General features: G+C 44.1%; 1 protein-coding gene across 1 annotated transcript in view; it reads right to left on the bottom strand.

The window, feature by feature from the left end:
• The window catches only part of MALRD1 (MAM and LDL receptor class A domain containing 1), a 529,217-nt gene that overhangs the window by 455,513 nt on the left and 52,772 nt on the right, over positions 1 to 20,932 (bottom strand). Inside the window, exons 5-6 of the mRNA XM_040352491.1 lie at positions 20,287 to 20,380; positions 10,827 to 10,976 (exon numbers count right to left, since the gene is read on the bottom strand). Coding sequence (XP_040208425.1) covers positions 10,827 to 10,976; positions 20,287 to 20,380 — 244 coding nt within the window. The remainder of the gene's footprint in view (positions 1 to 10,826; positions 10,977 to 20,286; positions 20,381 to 20,932) is intronic.

Here is a 20,932-nt window from a genome sequence, read left to right as displayed (position 1 = left end):
CGTTGCTCCTTCTCTGTTCTGCCCTCCTCCTCAACAATTGGCTATATTGTGCGAGGAATTTTAAGTAACTTCTGCAAAATTACAGGTAACAGCCCAAATAACGGAGTCATCCTAGTTTATTAAACAGGAATGTAGGTGCCCAATAGCAACAACATTTGGCCAAACCTCCAGCTAGTGCCCCATGGCAATACAGGTCACTTCGGGACCAGGTTAGGGCTCAGCAGGTCCACCTGTACAACTGTTGCCCATGGGACATGAGGGCTCGTGTTTCATTGAAGAATCCTTCTCTCACTGCCAAGAGGGTGACCTCTTCCCTTAGCCACCACCAGCTCCTAGGCCAGTCATGTTTGCACTAATTACTTTATGTTATACTCCCCTTGTATTGGCTGCATTTTAGGCCCAATGCACACTGGTCATTCAGAAACCTGTGTTAAAGGGGTTGAAAAGGTTCATTTTTTATTTTCTAAATAGGTTCCTTTAAGCTAGTGCATTGTTGGTTCACTAAACTTTTCCTTCGATTTACCTTCTAAATGTTTTATTTTTTTCTGAATTTCTCACTTCCTGTTCCTCCTCGGTAAGCTGTTCTGGCCGACTAACCCCCAGCCAGAACGGCTCAGATGATGGGGGCAAGCCTACTGAGGAGGAAGTGAGAAATGTGAAGTTGGAGCTAGTCAGTATTCGTGAAGCATCGCGGAATCGAACGGAATCGCTTACCAGACAATGGTAATCAAATCGTGAGACCAGTGAAGATGCGCACCCCTAGTGTGCAGCATCCCATCGGTTGCTGCACACTGGACGAGTTTGATGAGTTTGGTGTGGAGAAACTAAAGTGTCCCCTACAGAGTCCCGACCTCAACCCAACTGAACACCGTTAAGATGAATGGGAAATCAAGCCTGGTCTTCTTGTCCAGCATTAGTACCTGACCTAATAAAATGCTCTTTTGCCTGTTTTTGCACAGATTTCTACAACAATTATGCTGTGCCCCCCCCTCCACCCCAATTAAAACACATTTTTTGTTTCTATATGTAGCTGGTGTCCCGCATGTTGCTCCTCTTATCTCAGTGACAGTGAAAAAACAGATTGATTTCTCCCATCCATGAAAGGGTCTTGTTGCGGGATCGTAATGAAAGGCCCCAGGATATATATATATATATATATATATATATATATATATATATATATATATATATATATATATATATATAAAATTGCATTTTATAGTAGGCCCCCCCTACTTTTGTTCCTGACCCCCCATGTGCCCCCCCCCCCCTAAATATGAAAGCTAGAGATGCCACTGTATTTCAACCACGTATTTAGCTATTTGCCTGGAGTTTTACTTTGAATATATAAAACTGTATGAAAACTATTGTTCTTTCTCTAAGGCCTGATTTGCAAAGATGCAGCATCACCTGAAATCAGTACAAAGAAATGTAAACTGCTAAAAATAAATGGCAGTATCCATTTTTATTTAAATGTGCAGCTCCTATGGAAACGTCATATCATGATGGATTGATTCCGGATAAGCGGTGTTTGCTCTTTGTATTACAGTAACACGGCAAATGCCTGAGAAAACAAACTCTCCTATTCTCCATAGCCTAGCCTTTGTGTTCTGCTTAATGCAAATGATCCCATCTCTAGAAATGTCAAATATCATTCTCTGCTCCTTCCTCCGTCTGAATTCTGACATTTATGAAGACATTGGACCTCTCTTTCACTAGCAGACCCAGCGGTAATGGGAAAATTGCACTCTATGCTAATGGCAATCATCTTTAGTAGATGAAAGCAGTAACCCTGGCTGTCTTATCTGATGGAAGGGCTTTAGGGACTAAGTTCATTGTTGAAGGACGAACGCACCTGAAATGCAGCTCACTGATAGTCTTCATTGTACACATAAGGGCAGACACACCAATTGTGAAGAATATGCAACTGTATAATAAGACCCTTTGGGATTTAGTGGCCCATTTAAGCGATATGTGGTTTGGTGGATGAGTGCTAGGACCCCTTCTAACTGTAACTCACGCTCTTATTTCTAGGGCAGGTGAGAAGCAAGATGCATTCTTCATAATATTCAAATCATTATCACAATAGGGGGAAGAGGGGGGGGGGGACATGTTTTTGCACTATAAGTCTGCCATTGCTAGAGGTTAACTTGTAAGCAGTTCTGTACCAGTGTACTGGAAGAAGAACATGTAGCACCCTCTACCATAGGTAGGTGCTAGAGGTGTTGTGTTTATAGGTTGTCAGTGGCAAGTGCAGGTAAATTTAAACAGGCTTATGCTGCGAGCTAGGCCTGTTTGTTTTTGATCTGGGGGCAGGGAGTGGTTAGTGTAGCAGTGGGTGTGACTGACATGTACTTCAACTTTTGGGTGCCTCCCCTGATTTCAGTGAGAATGCTCTGGAAGAGGGGCAGGGCTGAGAGTTGGAGTGGTATGGAGTACATGTAAAGGAGCCCCGACCAATCCCCAACTATGATTTGCAGTACATATACTCACAGTCAACCTGCTGGGGGGAGTTGTCGGCTGGGTGAACTGAAGGATGGAGTGCTAGACTGCGTGCTGGACAAACACCCCCATCTGGGGAGGGTGTGGATCTGGCGGAGGAGCTTGGAGGGAGCCTCTTCTTACACGGTCATGAAGAGGTGTCCTGGAACAGGAGCTGGAGGAGCAGTTGAGCAGTTGGTCCGCATGGTCCAGGTAAATCCTTCAGGAAGGACTCAGGGCAGGAGTCGTGAGTGAAGCAGAGTGGAGATTTGGAAGAGGAATGCCAAGGGAGCTGGGTGCAGAGCCAGAGGAGAGACTGTGGGGTTTTGTGCCAAAAGTCAGGATTGCTGGGAGCAGTAGTCCACAATCAGATATCTTTTACAACTAAATGTTTAGGGCCATCAAGAAGGGGTACTGCAGGCCCCTGGCCTATTAAGAATCATCAAGTGAAACTATTCCTGGGACTTATTCAGAGTGAGGCCTAGTCAGCTCAAGATGGTGGGACATGATGTCTAATGCTGTGACAGGGAAGTGTTGAGCAGGAGGAGAAGTGTCCTGGAGGTAAAGGGCTGCAGGGGGAGTGCAGAGGCAGGAGAAGTTTTGAGGTGAAAAGTCTGTCAAGATTAGAGTCCGCCATTTTTGTTCTATTCATGATAATACAAAGATAATGAGTAAGCCATATGTCAATGTAAAGCTGGATCCACTCTAACATTGCAAATACAATTTTTTTTCTATGGGCATCCCATACTCCTTCCCCAACCAAGTTCAATTCCCCAAATAAAAAATAAAAACAAGCAAAAGACTTTTCATTGTATACAAGTGTGATGTAAGGATGTCTCGCAGCAGGGTGAATATGCGTGGATGTTAGTAACTCGCAGTAACACACCGCTACACACATATCGGCCATCTGCCAGAACTTATGTTTGCAGCAAAAAAAAATCGCAGTCCACCACAAATTGTGGTCAGGACTCTGTGCAGGCCACTTGAGTTTCTCTATACCACACTCATCCAACCATGTCTATTTGGACCTGGCTTTTTACACAGAATCACTTTGAAACAGAAAAAGTGCCTCCCCCAAAATCCCAAAGCACACAATTGTCTAAAATATCTTGGTATGTATTAACAGTTCCCTTCACTGAAAAAACCTGAACTCAATCATTTTGAAGGGTGACCACATACTTTTGGCCATACAATATACAAATTCCATGGAGGTGAGCGGTCGCCAATGAAAAAGTTCAAACAATGAGGGCTACCTGTCAATGAACATTGACGCTTTGCTTTCCATAAGTGATTAAGGTCTCTTGCACATGGGTGTTGAAAATGCTAAATTTTTAGGCTTTTGCCCATTTTTTCCTTTACCAATTAAAAAAAATAAAATAATATTCTTTATTTCAAGGTCAAGGAATCGCACCATCAAAAAGAATAAACAGCCACATAGATAGTACAGTACAAGAAACATCCCATCATAGTCAGTATTCAATATTCACATCAACTGTTAAGCACTGAAATACTAACATTCTCAGCTCTAAGCCCCATTCTGTAATTCCAGATGCTTAATCGCAGGTCTTGGTGAATTCCCTGAACCATTTTGTTTTAACTGTTTAGGATGGCAAAGTAAGCTAGTAGACCAGACTGTGTGACTGCACAGAGGAGACCAAAAACGCATGTAGGTGAAAATATAATAATTTATTAAGATAAGTGAACAACACACAACCAATAAACAGTGACCCAAAAATAACTATAGACAATGGGCCAGATTCTCATACATTAGCGCTGCTCCTGGGCAGCGTAATGTATGAGCTCTACGTTACACCGCCGCAGGTCTACAGGTTTAAATCCTGATTCTCAGAACACTTACCTGTAAACTTGCGGCGGTGTAGCGTTAGATTGCTCGGCGCAAGCCCGCCCAATTCAAATGGGGCGGGCACCATTTAAATTAGGCGCGCTCCCGCGCCGAGCGTACTGCGCATGCTCCGTCGGGTAAATTACCCGACGTGCATTGCGCTAAATGACGTCGCCCCGACGTCATTTGCCTAGATGTCTACGTAAATGGCGTCCAGCGCCATTCACGGACGTCTTACGCAAACGACGTAATTTTTATTCAATTCGACGCGGGAACGACGGCCATAGTTAACATTGGTTGCGCCTGCTAATTAGCAGGGGCAACCTTACGCGTCGGGTACGCTACGCAAACGACGTTAATTCGCTGCGTCGACCTCGCGTATGTTCGGGAATCGCCGTACTTACCTCATTTGCATAGACGACGGGGAAAAGCGACGATGCGACACCTAGCGGCGGGGAAAAAAAATACTTTTAAGATCTGACAGCGTAACAGCCTTACGCTTGTCAGATCTAATGGGTACCTATGCGCAACTGATTCTGAGAATCAGTCGCATAGATACCCGGGGCCAGATGAGGTGTTACGACGGCGCTAATGGTGTTGCGCCGTCGTAACGCCTTTGAGAATCTGGCCCAATATGTACAATAATGGGAGATACCAGAATCGTAGAAAAAAGCCAGGCCGAGGTCATACACAAGGGGATATCAGCGGGTGAGTAAGGATGGAAAACCAACAGGAACAGGGAGGGGACAGATGGAAAAGCTTCAGAGTAGGGATCCAAAGTAATCAGGTAACAGGAGGACAGGTATCTGTGGAAATGGGGAAGCAGCTAGGGCAAGTCCAGGATGGGTTCAGGATAGGGATCAAGTTGGATCAGGTCAGGTAAGATGCAGGCTCAAAGTCAGGATAGCAGGCTCAAGGTCAGGGAGATAGATACCAAGGCGAGGTGTGCTTGCACTCGCCGGGTATAAATAGGGATGTCAGTGATTGGCTTCAAGTCACACCTGAGCGCAGCAAGAGCGGTACGCTACACACTGCCACACTGCCAGGATCCATCCGCTGAGGGAGACAAGTACTGCGTCCCAAGGATGATATAACACCAGTAGGGAGAAGTTCTCCTGATAGTTCCAAACTGCCTGGAGACACCTGCTGGTGAACCACAGTACTGTGAGCCAACTAATAATAATAAATATCACCAGCGAATGGAACCTTTCCTGACAGCGGGGGTGGGGGAAACTTCATTGACCCGTTCATGTGGAACAGACTCCCTCCGGACGTGGTTGTGGCCAGCTCAGTAGATTGCTTTAAGAAAGGCCTGGATTCTTTCCTAAATGTACAGAATATAACTGAGTACTAAGATTTGTAGGTAAAGTTGATCCAGGGTAAATCCGATTGCCTCTCGGGGGATCAGGAAGGAATTTTTTTCCTTCTGTAGCAAATTGGATCATTTTCTGCTGGGGTTTTTTGCCTTCCTCTGGATCAACTGTGGGTATGGAGTTGGGTGTATGGGATTGTACTGTGTTTTTTATTTTGTTTGTTTATTTTTTTTTTTGTGGTTGAACTGGATGGACTTGTGTCTTTTTTCAACCTGACTAACTATGTAACTATGTTCACTCCACAGGATGCTCCACTGACTGAGACCAGCAGTGTCTGGCAGGGCCATCTTAATAACATCATGGGCCCCTGGGCTAAGTAATACACTGGGGCCCCTAATAGTCTGCCCCAATTTGCACACCTACACTGAAGAATTAAAGTATGAATAGTTGATAGAATTAAAAATATAGTACTTTTAATAAAATCTATTTTAAATAATAAAAATGCATGCCATAAATTAAAGACTAATCAACACAAAGGGCACAGTATAGGGGGGAGGCAGAAAGGCGCAGTACAGGGGTAGGCCAGGAGGGCACCGTACTGGTTCCGGGATGCTGCCCAGGACACGGCCATCCTGGGCAAGCTTAGTAAAAAGCATGACTGTCCCACCAAATCCTGGACAGTTGGCAAGTATGATGTAATGCAAGATAATCATGGGGCCCCCATGCACCTGGGGCCCCTGGGCAGTGCCTAGGGGTGCCAATGCATTAATATGGCCCTGGTGTCTGGTCCCTATAGAAGAAATAGGGAGTCCAGATCTTCCAGTATTTGTCGTCTTGCTCCTTCAAAGTCACGGTAAGACTCTCCATAACTTGGATATCTGCGAGTCTCCTCTTCCAATGCAAAATTGTTGGGGAACATGTACTTTTCCACAGAGCCGGAATACAGGCTAGCACCTCTAAACAAATACCTCAGTAACGAATTCCTAAATTTCTTGTTTGACATTGGGGTGTCTTTTGATAGGCAGGCTGCCCGATTCCTAACTACGGTCAGCGCTTTAATAGTAGATTCTAGACATGTGCATTCGTTTTTGTCCGAATGCATTTTTGTACGAATTTGGGATATTTTCGTTATCGTTTTAACAAACAAAACGAACATGCAGAATCTGAAAAATCTGACATAAAAAAAGCTTTATTTTAGTTTTCGTTGCTACAACAGTTCGATATAGATAGGAGATTCTACATAATGCTTACAATTGCAATCTGTGTCAATCCAATCTGTGGTCGAATGTGCCTAACCTTAACTCTATTAGTCCAAGATTATTCTACATAGAGAGGAAAGATTCGACATAGAGAGAAAAGATTCAATGTTATAGAGACAGTGTTGGGGTAGACCATTCGACATGAATGACAAAGATTCGACGAAGCATCGAAAAACATACAAACGTTGAATCTGTCATTGAAGGCAGCTCTGTGGAATCTTCTTAGAACATTCGACAGACACCGTAAGCCTTCAATGACAGATTTGACCTTAGTTAAATCGGATTTTCGGACGAATGCAATTTTTTTTACGAAACAAAATAAATAAAAACGAATTTCGGGAGTTACTAAATTAATACATTTTTCGGATGAAAATTAGATTTCGAAACAAAATATTTCAGTGTGCACAAGTCTAGTAGCTTCTACATCTGTCCAAAAACTATTCAAGTTTTTGGGCACTGCCAGAAAATGTGTAGAAGTATACCCCCACATTCCCCACAGCGCGAACATGTATTCGGGACCTGCGGGTACATTCTATGGTTCTTTACCAATCATAATGCATCCCACTGCTTTCAATGTACACAGAGGTAGATAAATATCAGTTAACTAGTGTTGCATTTAGATCAGTTTAAAAAAAAAAAAAAAAAAAAAAAATCGGCATTTCTGGTCAGTATTTCATAGGAAAATATATGCAAATATGCACAAGTACATGCGTAAATCACATCTCTATATAATTTGAATATTTGGCATTCTTACAGCTACAGGAGTTTTTTTATGCATGTATAAGCATATATAAATGTACACACGCATACTAAATGAACCCAATAGCTCATGTTTTTTTGGGATATTACCGTATATACTTGAGTATAAGCCAACCCGAATATAAGACGAGGCACCTAATTTTACCACAAAAAAAGGGAAAACGTATTGACTCAAGTATAAGTCTAGGGTGTCCATCTGTATGCCTCACTGTGCCTCACTTTTCCTCACTGTGTCCATGTGCATGCCTCACTGTGTCCATGCCTCGCTGTGCCCATGCCTCACTGTGCCCATGCCTCACTGTGCCCATGCCTCACTGTGCCCATGCCTCACTGTGCCCATGACTAGACTGACGTTTAGCATGGGAGTCTATGGAAGGGGTGCCTGGCTTTGAAAAATCGGTACTCCCCAGCTGTAGGTCCCCCAGACAACAAATTTTGTACACTTGTAGAGGAGAAATGGGGCTACGTGTGTGCCAAGTTCCGGGTTCAGGGGACCTACGATCTGCCAGTACCAGGAGTGGGGCTACATGTGTGCCAGGTACCGGGTCCCCGAAGTCCGGGAGATCAGGCGCAAAAAGGTGACTCGAGTAAAAGCCGAGTAAAAGCCGAGGGGGGCATTTTCAGCACAAAAAAATGTGCTGAAAAATCTCGGCTTATACTCGAGTATATACAGTAACTTTTTTCCAGGAAGATCCTAAGTTCATACATCAGTGTTGTGTGCATGGACCCTTAGGGCCCGTTCACAATAGAATGCAGTGTGGAAAACCTGTGTTCTGTGCCATTTTCTTGCAATGCATTCAAACCACACTGCCGTTCTGAAGCGGGTGTCAGTGCAATTTTAATGACATCTCATAAAGTACCATAGAGACTGGTACTGTGATCACGAAAATATAAAATGAAAGCAATGTGGGAGGCGTGAGATAAGCAAGGCTGACGTGTTTCGACACTACAGGTCATCAACTGGGGCATATCTCTTGAGATGTAGAGTAAATAAAATGTGATCACAAAAATATAGAATAAAAGCAATGTGGGAGGCGTGAGAGCAACTCCAGCGCGTTTCGACATTACAGGTCATCAACTGGGGCATAACTCTTGAGATATGCCCCAGTTGATGACCTGTAGTTTCGAAACATGTTGGACTTGCTTATCTCACGCCTCCCATATTGCTTTTATTCTATATTTTCGTGATCACATTTTATTCATTCTACATCTGTGTTTTTGATGTATGATTTTAAATAAATCTCATTGGTTGACCTGCACCATATGGAGCTATTTTTATAAAAAATCTGCATTGGAGCCTCTAATGAGAACGTCCTTCCCCACGGCTATCTTCTGGATTGACCTTTTGGTTGGCTCATCACTGTTGCCCTGTCGTACAGCTCGGAGTCCAGGAACCCACCACCCGGCTCCTCTTGGCTATTCCATCCCAGAGCGCTAGGAATTAAGCGTTTAGAGCTTGTTTGACTCACTGCCGTATGGTAGGTGCGTCCACCTCATCTGGTAAGAGTATTCAACCTTTTCCATTTGAATATCGTTTTGAAGTCCTCACATGTAATTCCAGTCATCTGATTTGAACAAGAGTCGTCCATTGCACTTGGAAGTGGACCTTTCCCTTTGCTACTCTTTAGACTTTGGTGTCTACTTTTGAAAAACACACCATTTGTGTTGTGTTGCTGTTTAGTGGACTTCCATTCATGTATAAATTTGAGTGCACTCACCTTTATATACATTGGGCCAGATTCTCAGAAGAGTTACGACGGTGTATCTCAGGAAACACCGTTGTATCTCTGTTTTTTGACCCGGGTATCTATGCGAGTGATTCCTAGAATCATTTTTGCATAGATACGGCCAAGATCCGACAGGTGTAAGTGACTTACACTGTCGGATCTTAAAAGTAATTCGCCGCTGGCCGCTAGGTGGCGTTTACGTTCAGGTCTCATTTGACTATGCAAATGAGCCAGATACGCCGATTCCCGAACAAATTTGCGTCGCGTAGTCGTCGCTTACGTCGTTTCCGTATGCGTAAGGTTACCCCTGCTATCTGAGGGGTAACCTTACGCCAGGCCGCCGTATGCCATGTTAAGTATGGCGTCGGGTCCGCGTCGTCTTTTCCCGTCGGGTACGTTGTTTTCCTAAGTCGTTCTTGAATGCGACTTTACGTCAATGACGCACACGTCGGCGTCATTGACGTTTTCCGTCGTGAGCTGGAGCATGCGCACTGGGCTATTTTTCAGCCCGGTGCATGCGCAGTTCAATCGACGCGGGGGCGCGCTTAATTTAAATACAAGCCGTCCCCTTTGAATTACGCGGGGATACGCCGGGCCATTTACACTACGCCGCCACAAACTACGGAGCAAGTGCTTGAAGAATACGGCACTTGCTCCAGTAAGTTGCGGCGGCGTAGTGTAAATGGCTTACGATATGCCGCCGCAGAATCTACCAGAATCTGTCCCATTGTGATTATTTTTTAATGGTTTGATGCTTCGGATCCTTTGCGATTCAGCATTTTTGCACATGCACATAGATTTGAGTCATTTATTATCTCTCATTCAGTATTTATATTTTGGTTTTTATCACTGTGCACTTTCCAGCGCATAATTGCGCCCACTTTTATATCTTTATAATTAGCGCTACACTATTTTTCTTTGCATTTCATTAGGACCATGTCTGTTTGAGTGTTAGCAGCTATATTTTCATTTTTACGTTTTGGTTTAGCGCTGTTTTTCCCCCCATCACACACACATCAAATAAGGTGAATTTGTGTACATGTTCTAAATAAACACAGACAATATTTTTCCCTTTAAGAACTCCCTCCAAAATTATAAGCATAAAAGTAATTATAGAAAAGCAATTCTATGGAACTTTGCAATAAACTGTAATGTACTTCTACCCATGAACTTTTCCTCCAGCAACCTGCAGCGTTGCAGGTGTTATGCAAATATAATTATACCTTCTACCCGTGCTTCTATTAGCCGATTAATTCTGCATTCTAAAATACATTATTTTTCATTGAAGAATTGTACGAACAGCTAAATCACACATATTTAATGTGTGAAAAGACAATCCGTTCCAAGTGTTTGTGATTGCTCATGCAAATGAGATTTTCTGCCAATGTTTTATTAATGCCATTAAAGCTATTTTATCATTGCTGAATATTTTTTTAAAACCTACCTTTAATACTGTCACTGTTGTTATACTGTGCTATTCTCTCTAGGATGGGTCCGACGTTTTGGCTCGTGTGTCCCCAGGGTATTTTTCCAGTTGATTGATCCGAGGTCCAGGCACAGGAATCCACATCAAATGTGCAAGGCAGGATGGTCTCTGTGGAGCAAGCGGAGGTGTCATTGCAGCAGCAAATAGTTATAGTAATAATAGATTAGTGATATTAAAAAGAACCAGCTAAATCATTTAAGTTTTGGTGGAGCTAGAGAATATTATGAATATATATATATATATATATATATATATATATATATATATATATTAGAGTTGTCCCGATACCATTTTTTTAAGACCGATAGTACTCGCCGATACCGATTACCGATACTTTTTTAAAATCTCATGTGACAGTGTCACATGTGTCAGTATTTTTTTATTTTTTCATTTTTTTTATTTATTTTTTTATTTTTAATTTTTTTTTATTTTTTTACAATTTGTTTAATTTTTTTTTTTACAATGCTTTATTTTTTTAAGGGGGGTGCGGTGAATGGACAGTGTCAGTGTGTTTTTTTTTGTTTTTTTTTTTACAATAATTTTTTTTATTATTTAGTGCAATTCCTTTTTTTTTTTTATCAGCCCTGTTGGGGGGCCATGGTGAGATATCAGGGGTCTTAACAGACCTCTGACATCTCGCCTCTGAGACAGAGAAAGAGACTAGGGACACAGATTCCCCAGTCCCTTTCTCAGCAGCCTCAGCTGCGCTGAAAATGAAAGGAGAGAAGACAGAGGCTTCTCTCCATTCATAAACTGAAACATCGTAAACACAGGTTACAATGTTTCAGTTATATGAATGGACAGAGTCAGTGATCACTGACTCTGTACATTCGGAAAAGGTAGGAGCCGGATTTAGCGGCTCCTACCGCCGCTCTCCATCCTGACAGATCAAGGGGGTGGAGGAGGAGAACGGAGGGGGGTCACGGCAGCAGGACGGAGGGGGGACATGACGGCAGTATGGGGGGACACGGCGGGAGCACAGAGGGAGGACACGGCAGCAGGACGGAGGCTGACACGACAGCAGCATGGGGGGACACGGCAGCAGCACGGAGGGAGGACACGGCAGCAGGACGGAGGCTGACACAACGGCAGCATGGGGGAACGCGGCGGCAGCACGGAGGGAGGACACGGCAGCAGGACGGAGGGAGATGGCAGCACTGGAGGGGTACAGGAGGGGAATGGAGGAGGATATGAGGACAGTCAGCGCAGCGGTGCTTGTAACTCCCCCACCGCACTGATCACCCTGACTGTCCAGGTATCGGGTGAAGCATCTGAGCATTTGCCCGAGTACTAGTATCGGTATTGGGACAACCCTAATATATATATATATATATATATATATATATATATATATATATATATATAAACACAAACAGTATCTCAAAAAAGTGAGTACACCCCTCACATTTTTGTAAATATTTTATTATATATTTTCATGTGACAACACTGAAGAAATGACACTTTGCTACAATGTAAAGTAGTGAGTGTACAGCTTGTATAACAGTGTAAATTTGCTGTCCCCTCAAAATAACTCAACTCACAGTCATTAACCACTTAAAGCGGGGGTTCACCCTTAGAGGGCACTTTTCCCCCTTAGATTCCTGCTCGTTATTACTAGGGGAATCGGCTATTTATTTTAAAATATGTGCAGTACTTACCCGTTTACGAGACGCATCCTCTCCGTCGCTTCCGGGTATGGGCTTCGGGAATGGGCGTTCCTTCTTGATTGACAGGTTTCCGAGAGGCTTCCGACGGTCGCATCCATCGCGTCACGATTTTCCGAAAGAAGCCGAACGTCGGTGCGCAGGCGCAGTATAGAGCCGCGCCGACGTTCGGCTTCTTTCGGCTACGAGTGACGCGATGGATGCGACCGTCGGAAGCCTCTCGGAAGGCTGTCACTCAAGAAGGAACGCCGGCTCCCGAAGACCCATACCCGGAAGCGACGGAAGAAGATGCAGCTCGAAAACGGGTAAGTACTGCACATATTTTAATATAAATAGCCGATTCCCCTAGACCGAACGAGCAGGAAGCTAAGGGGAGATTTTTTTTTTTTTTTTAAATGGGTGAACTCCCGCTTTAAGGACCGGACCAATATGCTGCCTAAAGACCCAAGGTGTTTTTACAATTCGGCACTGCGTCGCTTCAACTGACAATTGCGCAACGTGGCTCCCAAACAAAATTGGCGTCCTTTTTTTCCCCACAAATAGAGCTTTCTTTTGGTGGTATATTATCACCTCTGCGGTTTTTATTTTTTGCGCTATAAACAAAAATAGAGCGACAATTTTGAAAAAAATTCAATATTTTTTACTTTTTGCTATAATAAATATCCCCCAAAAACATATATACAATTTTTTTTTCTCAGTTTAGGCCGATACGTATTCTTCTACCTATTTTTGGTAAAAAAAATCGCAATAATCGTTTATCGGTTGGTTTGCGCAAAATTGATAGCGTTTACAAAATAGGGGATAGTTTTATTGCATTTTTATTATTTTTTTTTACTACTAATGGCGGCGATCAGCGATTTTTTTCGTGACTGCGACATTATGGCGGACACTTCGGACAATTTTGACACATTTTTGGGACCATTGTAATTTTCACAGCAAAAAATGCATTGTTTATTGTGAAAATGACAGTTGCAGTTTGGGAGTTAACCACAGGGGGCGCTGTAGGATTTAATGTTCACCTAGTGTGTGTTTACAACTGTAGGGGGGTGTGGCTGTAGGACTGACATCATCGATCGAGTCTCCCTTATATAAGGGATCACTCGATCGATACTCCGCCACAGTGAAGCACGGGGAAGCCGTGTTTACATACGGCTCTCCCCGTTCTTCAGCTCCGGGGAGCGATCGCGACGGAGCGGCTATAAACAAATAGCTGCGCCGTCGTCCCGGATCGCTCACTGGCTGTGATTGACAGCAGTGAGAGCCAATGGCCTCACTGCTGTCTCAGCCAATGAGGAGAGGGAGTACCGAGACAGTCAAGTCTCTTGTGAACATCGCTGGATCGAGAGGGAGCTCATGTAAGTATTAGGGGGCTGGGAGGGGGGAGCAGCATGCAGAAGGTTTTATTACCTACATGCATAGAATGCATGTAGGTAATAAAACTTCAGCATTTACGACTTTAGCTAGTAGCTACATTTTATAGGCACATTGCAAGTAAGTAAAAAAATATGTATGGTTTAAATGCAATTGCAATGCTTTGGTTGGTGACAGGGTCTGTTTAAAGTACTTTTGAAGTATATTACATCCAACATAAAAAAGACAGTTGTACAGGAAATTTATATAACTGGAATTGGATCCAAAAGAGGGACAGTTGTACAGGAAGGAGATAGTGAGGGACTTGGATCAAAAAGAGGGACAGCTGGGAGATATAGTATCCACTTCTGTTACAAGCATTGGGAATGAACACAGATCCGAGGATAGAACTGTCAATACTTTGTAACATTGCATGTCAAATACAATGATTTTCATGAATTCAATTGAATGAAAGTTAATGCAAGTAATTAGAAGCCTACTGGTACAACCAATAAAGAATATACATGGATTATATAAATACCAAGGAGGATTATACAGACTGCAATCTAATTGCCAATATGTTCTCACAAAATGTCACTACCACTAGTGGTGCCTGGGATCGATATTGCTGTAAATATGGATTATTTATCTCAACCAATTAAAAACTCACGCAGGATAAAACCAATGTTGCCTCTTTAATCTAATCTTGGATGTCAGGCTGGCAGCCATGGACTGGTCAGTGATACTAATTTAACTTTATCAGTTCCAGCTCTTGGGAGAACATAGAAAGCCAAGCTTCACATTATTACTGAATTAAAAAAAAGGCCACACAGCCTTAAAGTGGTATTAAACCCCCAAAAAAATGTATTACTGTATATCCTGTATCCTGCATATCTTATATTACCCCTGTCACGCAGCCAGTGCCATTAGTACAGTGAAAGTGTACAGTATTATCACCCATCCATTAGGGGCGCCCGGGCTCTGCCCCCTCTCTCCACGCTACCCCCTATATAAATAATGGATAAATTCATGCATCACTGCCGCCGCAGCCACACCCTATTCCTTTGTCCGGCCTCTTTCAGGGCACAGGGTGCACGAATTACAGCAGCCAGTTTTTTTTTTTTAAGCACCTGGTTAGAGCCAGAGGCTCTAATAGGCTTCAAAATAGGGTGGGCTTGGGAACAGAGTATGCAAACTGAGCCGACCCAGGTGTGTTACAATAGCGAATGAACATTCGATGTTGAGACACCACAATCCGGCCAATCAGAAGTGGGCAGTGGCGGAACTACCGCCATAGCGACCCACGCGGGCGCTATGGGGCCCGCAGCCGAGTGGGGCCCGGTGAGGATGAAGAATGTAAACTGGCCCCGAGTGTTTGCCGCATCCGAGTCAGGACCATCTGATGCCGAAGGTTGCCGAGTACGGCCGAGTGCCGTACTCGGCGCTGGCGGCACTCAGCCACTTTCGGACACTTTCGGCATCAGATGGTCCTGACTCCCAGACGCTCGGGGCTAAAAATGTGCTCGGATGCTGCCCTGCCTTCTGGAGTCTGCAGCGCCAATGGCGGGACGTGTGACGTCCATCATAGGCGCTGCAGGCTCCACGGCGGAAATTACAATTCGGCCGCCGCACGGCTCTTCTCGGCTCCTCTGACTGCCAGTGCCTGCCCTGCTGTGACCGCACACCAACTTAAGGCTGAGGCTGCTAAGGTAGGTGACTCAGTGTGCTGTGGAGCCCTTACTGATCTTCAGTTGACCTAAATGAACATAAAAGCTGCAATACTGTTCACAATAAGAAATTGTTGTTCACAGAATTACAGGTTTGTGATTAGATTGCTAACATTGCCATTTTCATGTATCCGTAAGGTGTCCTGTGGGGGGAGAAAAACCCTGTATTCGAGTGAGAATTTTTATTTTTGTCCTTGTAGAAAAAATGGCAAAAAAAAAAAAAAATCAGCAGTAATAGCAATAGTGGCAATGGTACTGTAAACGTCATACATTTATCTCTCTACAAACGTATTGAAGGTTTCAAATACTTTGTCATTCCCACTATGTGAATCATATGTAGGGTATTTGTCAGGATTTACTGAAGTATGCTAGCCTAGTCATTTTAACCACTTCAGCCCCAGAAGAATCCCCCCCCCCCCCCCTGTTTGCCTTGTTTGCCCTTTACAAATCGTGAGTATAAACGAGTAAAAGTAGTGCACACAATACTTTGAATTTTGCATTTTATTTATTATATAGTTACTTAAATTTTTGTTTTGCTGTTCAAAATTAATATAAGCTGTTGCTTGGGTACTGTGCCACATGAGTGTAGTAATGTGTTGTTCAATGGCATTAGTTCATTTTTTTTGGAGGGGGGGGGGGGGTAGGGTGACCACATTTCCAAACTGCAATTCAGGGACACCTCTCTTCCCCCAAAAAAAGATGAGGGGGGGGGGCGGGGTAATGTAGTCTTGGGGTTGATGGGGAATTTGTCGGCGGGTTATTTGTCAGGTGAATGTGCCACTTGCCACCAGATGCAGTGCCACTTGCCCCCCATAGCCTGCCACCAGATGCAGTGCTGCTGTCACTCCCTCTGCATGAGCCACGTGCGTAGAAGGAAAGGAGTGGCATTACTATTTGGAGAGTGAAGATCACACCAGTCCCTGCTGCTTGCTGCTGGATGCCGGAGAAGGAGGAGGTGCCGAGGTGGGTGGGGACAGCAGTGCTGCACTAGGCGCAGGCCTCGCTCCCGGTCTCACTGTCTGAGAGTAAATTGTCACGGGTTGCAAGATGCCAGGCAGCAACCAGTTCCGGAAATGTAGTTATTAGTTAATTAGTTAGTAGGGGGTGGCTGTGTCCTCTTCATTCCGGGACATTGTATTGTCCCAGAATGAAGGTGCCCGGGACCAGGGACAGACATGTCAATTGCGGGACAGTCCCGGGCAATCCGGGACACGTGGGCACCCTAGGGGGGGGGGGGGCCATACAACATTTTGCTATGGGGCCCTCTGATTTCTAGTTACGCCCCTGGAAGTGGGTGTGAGATCCGTTTTACAACTGGCCGAAAAGAGAAGACTCCCGATTGGCCGCCGAGGAGGAGGAAGGAAACGGAAGCCGCCGCCATGAAGACCCATGGAGAGCAGGGGAACAGGAGGCTGCCAAGCAGGGGAAGTTGCCGCCAAGCAAGGGAAGCCACCGATGATGGGGTAAGTGCTACTGATTGGCATACCAAATTTTCCACCGGCCGCCACTGCGTCACACTATTATAGTCACACTATAAGTCGCTGATCACCGCCATTACTAGTCAAGTGTCTGCTCGGTCTGTATCCTGGTCATGGTCAGAACTATAGAACACAGTCATCCCCAATAATATATTGTGGCCAAAAAATGCAGTGTTAGCAGGATCAGCCTTGATCACTTTCAGCACTTGCGACATGTAGCGGAATACATTTCATTTTGGCCTACAGATATATCATTAGATATGTTTTATAAAGAACGTAGTAAATATCGGGGGGGGGGGGGGGGGATTCAAAATTGTTGGTCTTTTTTTTGTTTATGTAATAAAAAATAAAAAACCCAGTGGTGATCAAATACCACAAATAAGAAAGCACAACAAATGGTATACATTTAATTTGCGTACAGCATTGCATGACTGAGGAATTGCCAGTTAAAAGTAGCACAGTGCCGAAAAGGAAAAAATGGTCTTGTCAATAGGGGGTGGTTAAAGCGGACCTTCAATAATTTTTTCATCTTTCCATACAGTATCTGTTAAATTTTCTGCCCTTGTTGTTTTAACTTTGGATAGTAAAAAAAAAATTCTGACAGTAAATACCTTATACAACCAGGGGCGGCCCGTCCATTAAGGGCGCACGGGCCATAGGCTTTAATAGGCTTCAAAAAAGGTAGACATAGGGCTAGATTCAGAAAGAATTTATGCCGGCGTATCTATTGATACGCCACATAAATTCAAAGCTGCGCCGGCGTATCTTCTTTCTGTATTCAGAAAGCAAAATACGCCGAAATTAGGCTAAGATCCGACTGGCTTAAGTCTCTAACGCCGTCGTATCTTAGTTGCATATTTATGCTGGCCGCTAGGTGGCGCTTCCGTCGATTTACGCGAGGAATATGCTAATTGGGTAGATACGCCGATTCAGAAACGTACGTCCGCCCGGCGCATTTTTTTACGCCGTTTATGATAGGCTTTTTCCGGCGTAAAGTTACCCCTGCTATATGAGGCGTATGCAATGTTAAGTATGGACGTCGTTCCCGCGTCAAATTTTGAAAATTTTACGTCGTTTGCGTTAGTGGTTCGCGAATAGGGCTGTACGTAAGTTACGTTCACGTCTAAAGCATTGACGATTTGCGGCGTAATTTCGAGCATGCGCACTGGGTTTCTTTCACGAACGGCGCATGCGCCGTTCGTAAAAAACGTCAAATACGTGGGGTCACACTAAATTTAGGTTAAAACATGCCCACATCATCCACATTTGAATTAGGCGGGCTTACGCCGGACCTCATACGCTACGCCGCCGTAACTTAGGGCGCAAGTTCTTTATGAATACGGAACTTGCGCCCTAAGTAACAGCGGTGTAACGTATCTGAGATACGTTACGCCAGCAGAAAAATACGCCGGGCTTTCTGAATCTAGCCCTTAGAGCGCAGAGCATTGCGTTCGCAGTCCACCCAGATGTGTTAGAAAAGCAAATGAATATTTGCTTTTCTAACACTGAACCGCCTCTCCTCCAATCAGGTAGCATGGGTCTAATACCTGTTACCCGATTGGCTGAAGACACAGGTGCTCCAATTAGACGCCAAGCAGAACGAAAAAACAGAGGAGGGCGAACAGAAGCATGGAGGATACAGGAGCCATCCAACAGCTCACTGCCATCACCCGCAGCCTGACCTGCCACTAAGATGGGCTAAGTGCCAGGCAGACAGAGGTGAGGGGGAGGACACTGTAGCAGGATTTGATGGGCACAAGTGGCTGCATATGATAGGCACAAGTGGCGGCATATGATGGGCACAAGTGGCAGCATTTGATGGGCACAAGTGGCTGCATATGATAGGCACAAGTGGCGGCATATGATAGGCACAAGTGGCAGGATTTGATGGGCACAAGTGGCTGCATATGATAGGCACAAGTGGCGGCATATGATGGGCACAAGTGGCAGCATTTGATGGGCACAAGTGGCGGCATATGATCGGGAACAAGCATACCTCCCAACTTTTTGAGATGAGAATGAGGGATGTCTATCAGCAAAAGTATGCAGGCTTAGGACACACCCCTAGCCACACCCCCTTAAAGGGGAAAATTGTACAAAAAAAACAATATTGGTTAAACCCACAAGTGCTTTTTTACCACTACTAGGTCTTTATATTGACTTTTGGAATTTACAAATGCAGCAATTTAGAAAAAAGATGAAAAGTTTAACGCTGGAAAACACTTTTTGAAAGATAAAAAGTGCATTTTATATACATCCATACAGATCAGACCAAAATGAGGGACACATGAGGAGGAATGAGGGACAGAGGGACTTTTCTCCAAATCAGGGACCGTTGGGAACTTGTGCCACAAGTGGCTGCATATGATGGGCAGAAGTGGCAGCATACGATGGGGCACAAATGGCAGCATATGATGGGGCACAAGTGGCAGCATATGATGGGGCACAATGGCGGCATATGATGGGGCACAAGTGGCAGCATATGATGGGGAACAAGTGGCAGCATATGATGGGGCACAAGTGGCAGCATATGATGGGGCACAAGTGGCAGCATATGATCGGCACAAGTGGCGGCATATGACGGGGCACAAGTGACAGCATATGATGGGGCACAAGTGGCAGCATATGATGGGGCACAAGTGGCAGCATATGATGTGCACAATGGCTGCAATTGAAGGGAATATTTTTTCAGTATTTTATCAGTTTGTTTCCCCCCCCCCCCCCAAAAAAAAAATTGATCACCAGCCGCCACTGTATACAACCCACTTCCTGTTACTTGTCTGGTAAAAAGGCCTAGGCTTATGACATCATGCACAGCTCTCTCTCTCTCTCTCTGTCATGTGAGTTTGCCAGGAAGGGAGGGGGGATAAGTCATAAGAGGGCCAATGAGAGCTGCAGAGCTGGAGGTGTGCCTCTGTGTGTCTGTGTAAATCCAGGAAGTGAACAGGCAGCAGCTTCAGCTGCCCACAGTTAAAATGGATGCAGCGAGACTTAGTGAGGGAGATTTCTGCAGCATATTTGGCAAGTACAGAATCACAGTATATATAAAATAATATGCAAAGTGGTTGGAGGGAAGCTTCAGAGTGGCAAAGAATGTTTTTATTACAAATTATGTGAGCAGACTGCAGTTCTTCTTTAAGAAAAAACTCTAGCATTTTTTGTATATAGTTATCAAAGCAGAATAATAGGAAGCACCCACCATTAGTAGGTATGCATCCTTCACTGAATGAAACGTCATCTATGGCAATGTACTCAGAGAAGACTTCGCTGAAAATAGTTCCTTTGATGGTAACCTGCAGAAATGAAAGTGTGTTATGTTATTAATACATTATCATTATTGTTATGATCATTATTATTATTATATTGTGATTAATATTATTATGCAGCACTTACAGGCTGGGCCATAATTACACATCACGCTGCCCTAGGCGCACTTAAAGCAAAACTTCACTCTCAGTCAACATGAACTATTTTTAATCCTTATGCAGCTAGCATTAGTAAATAGATAGGAAGGTATAATATATTTACTTGTTTTAACCACTTAAGACCCGGACCATTATGCAGGTTAAGGACCTTGCCCCTTTTTGCGATTCGGCACTGCGTCGCTTTAACTGACAATTGCGCGATCGTGCGACGTGGCTCAAAACAAAATTGGCGTCCTTTTTTTCCCACAAATAGAGCTTTCTTTTGGTGGTATTTTATCACCTCTGCGGTTTTTATTTTTTGCGCTATAAACAAAAATATAGCGACAATTTTGAAAAAAAGTCAATATTTTTAACTTTTTGCTATAATAAATATCCCCCAAAAAAGATATAAAAAAACTTTTTTTTCCCTCAGTTTAGGCC

This window comes from Rana temporaria, chromosome 5 (genome assembly GCF_905171775.1).
Source record: "Rana temporaria chromosome 5, aRanTem1.1, whole genome shotgun sequence".
NCBI classification, from domain to species: domain Eukaryota; kingdom Metazoa; phylum Chordata; class Amphibia; order Anura; family Ranidae; genus Rana; species Rana temporaria.
This window is presented reverse-complemented; position numbering and strand designations above follow the sequence as displayed.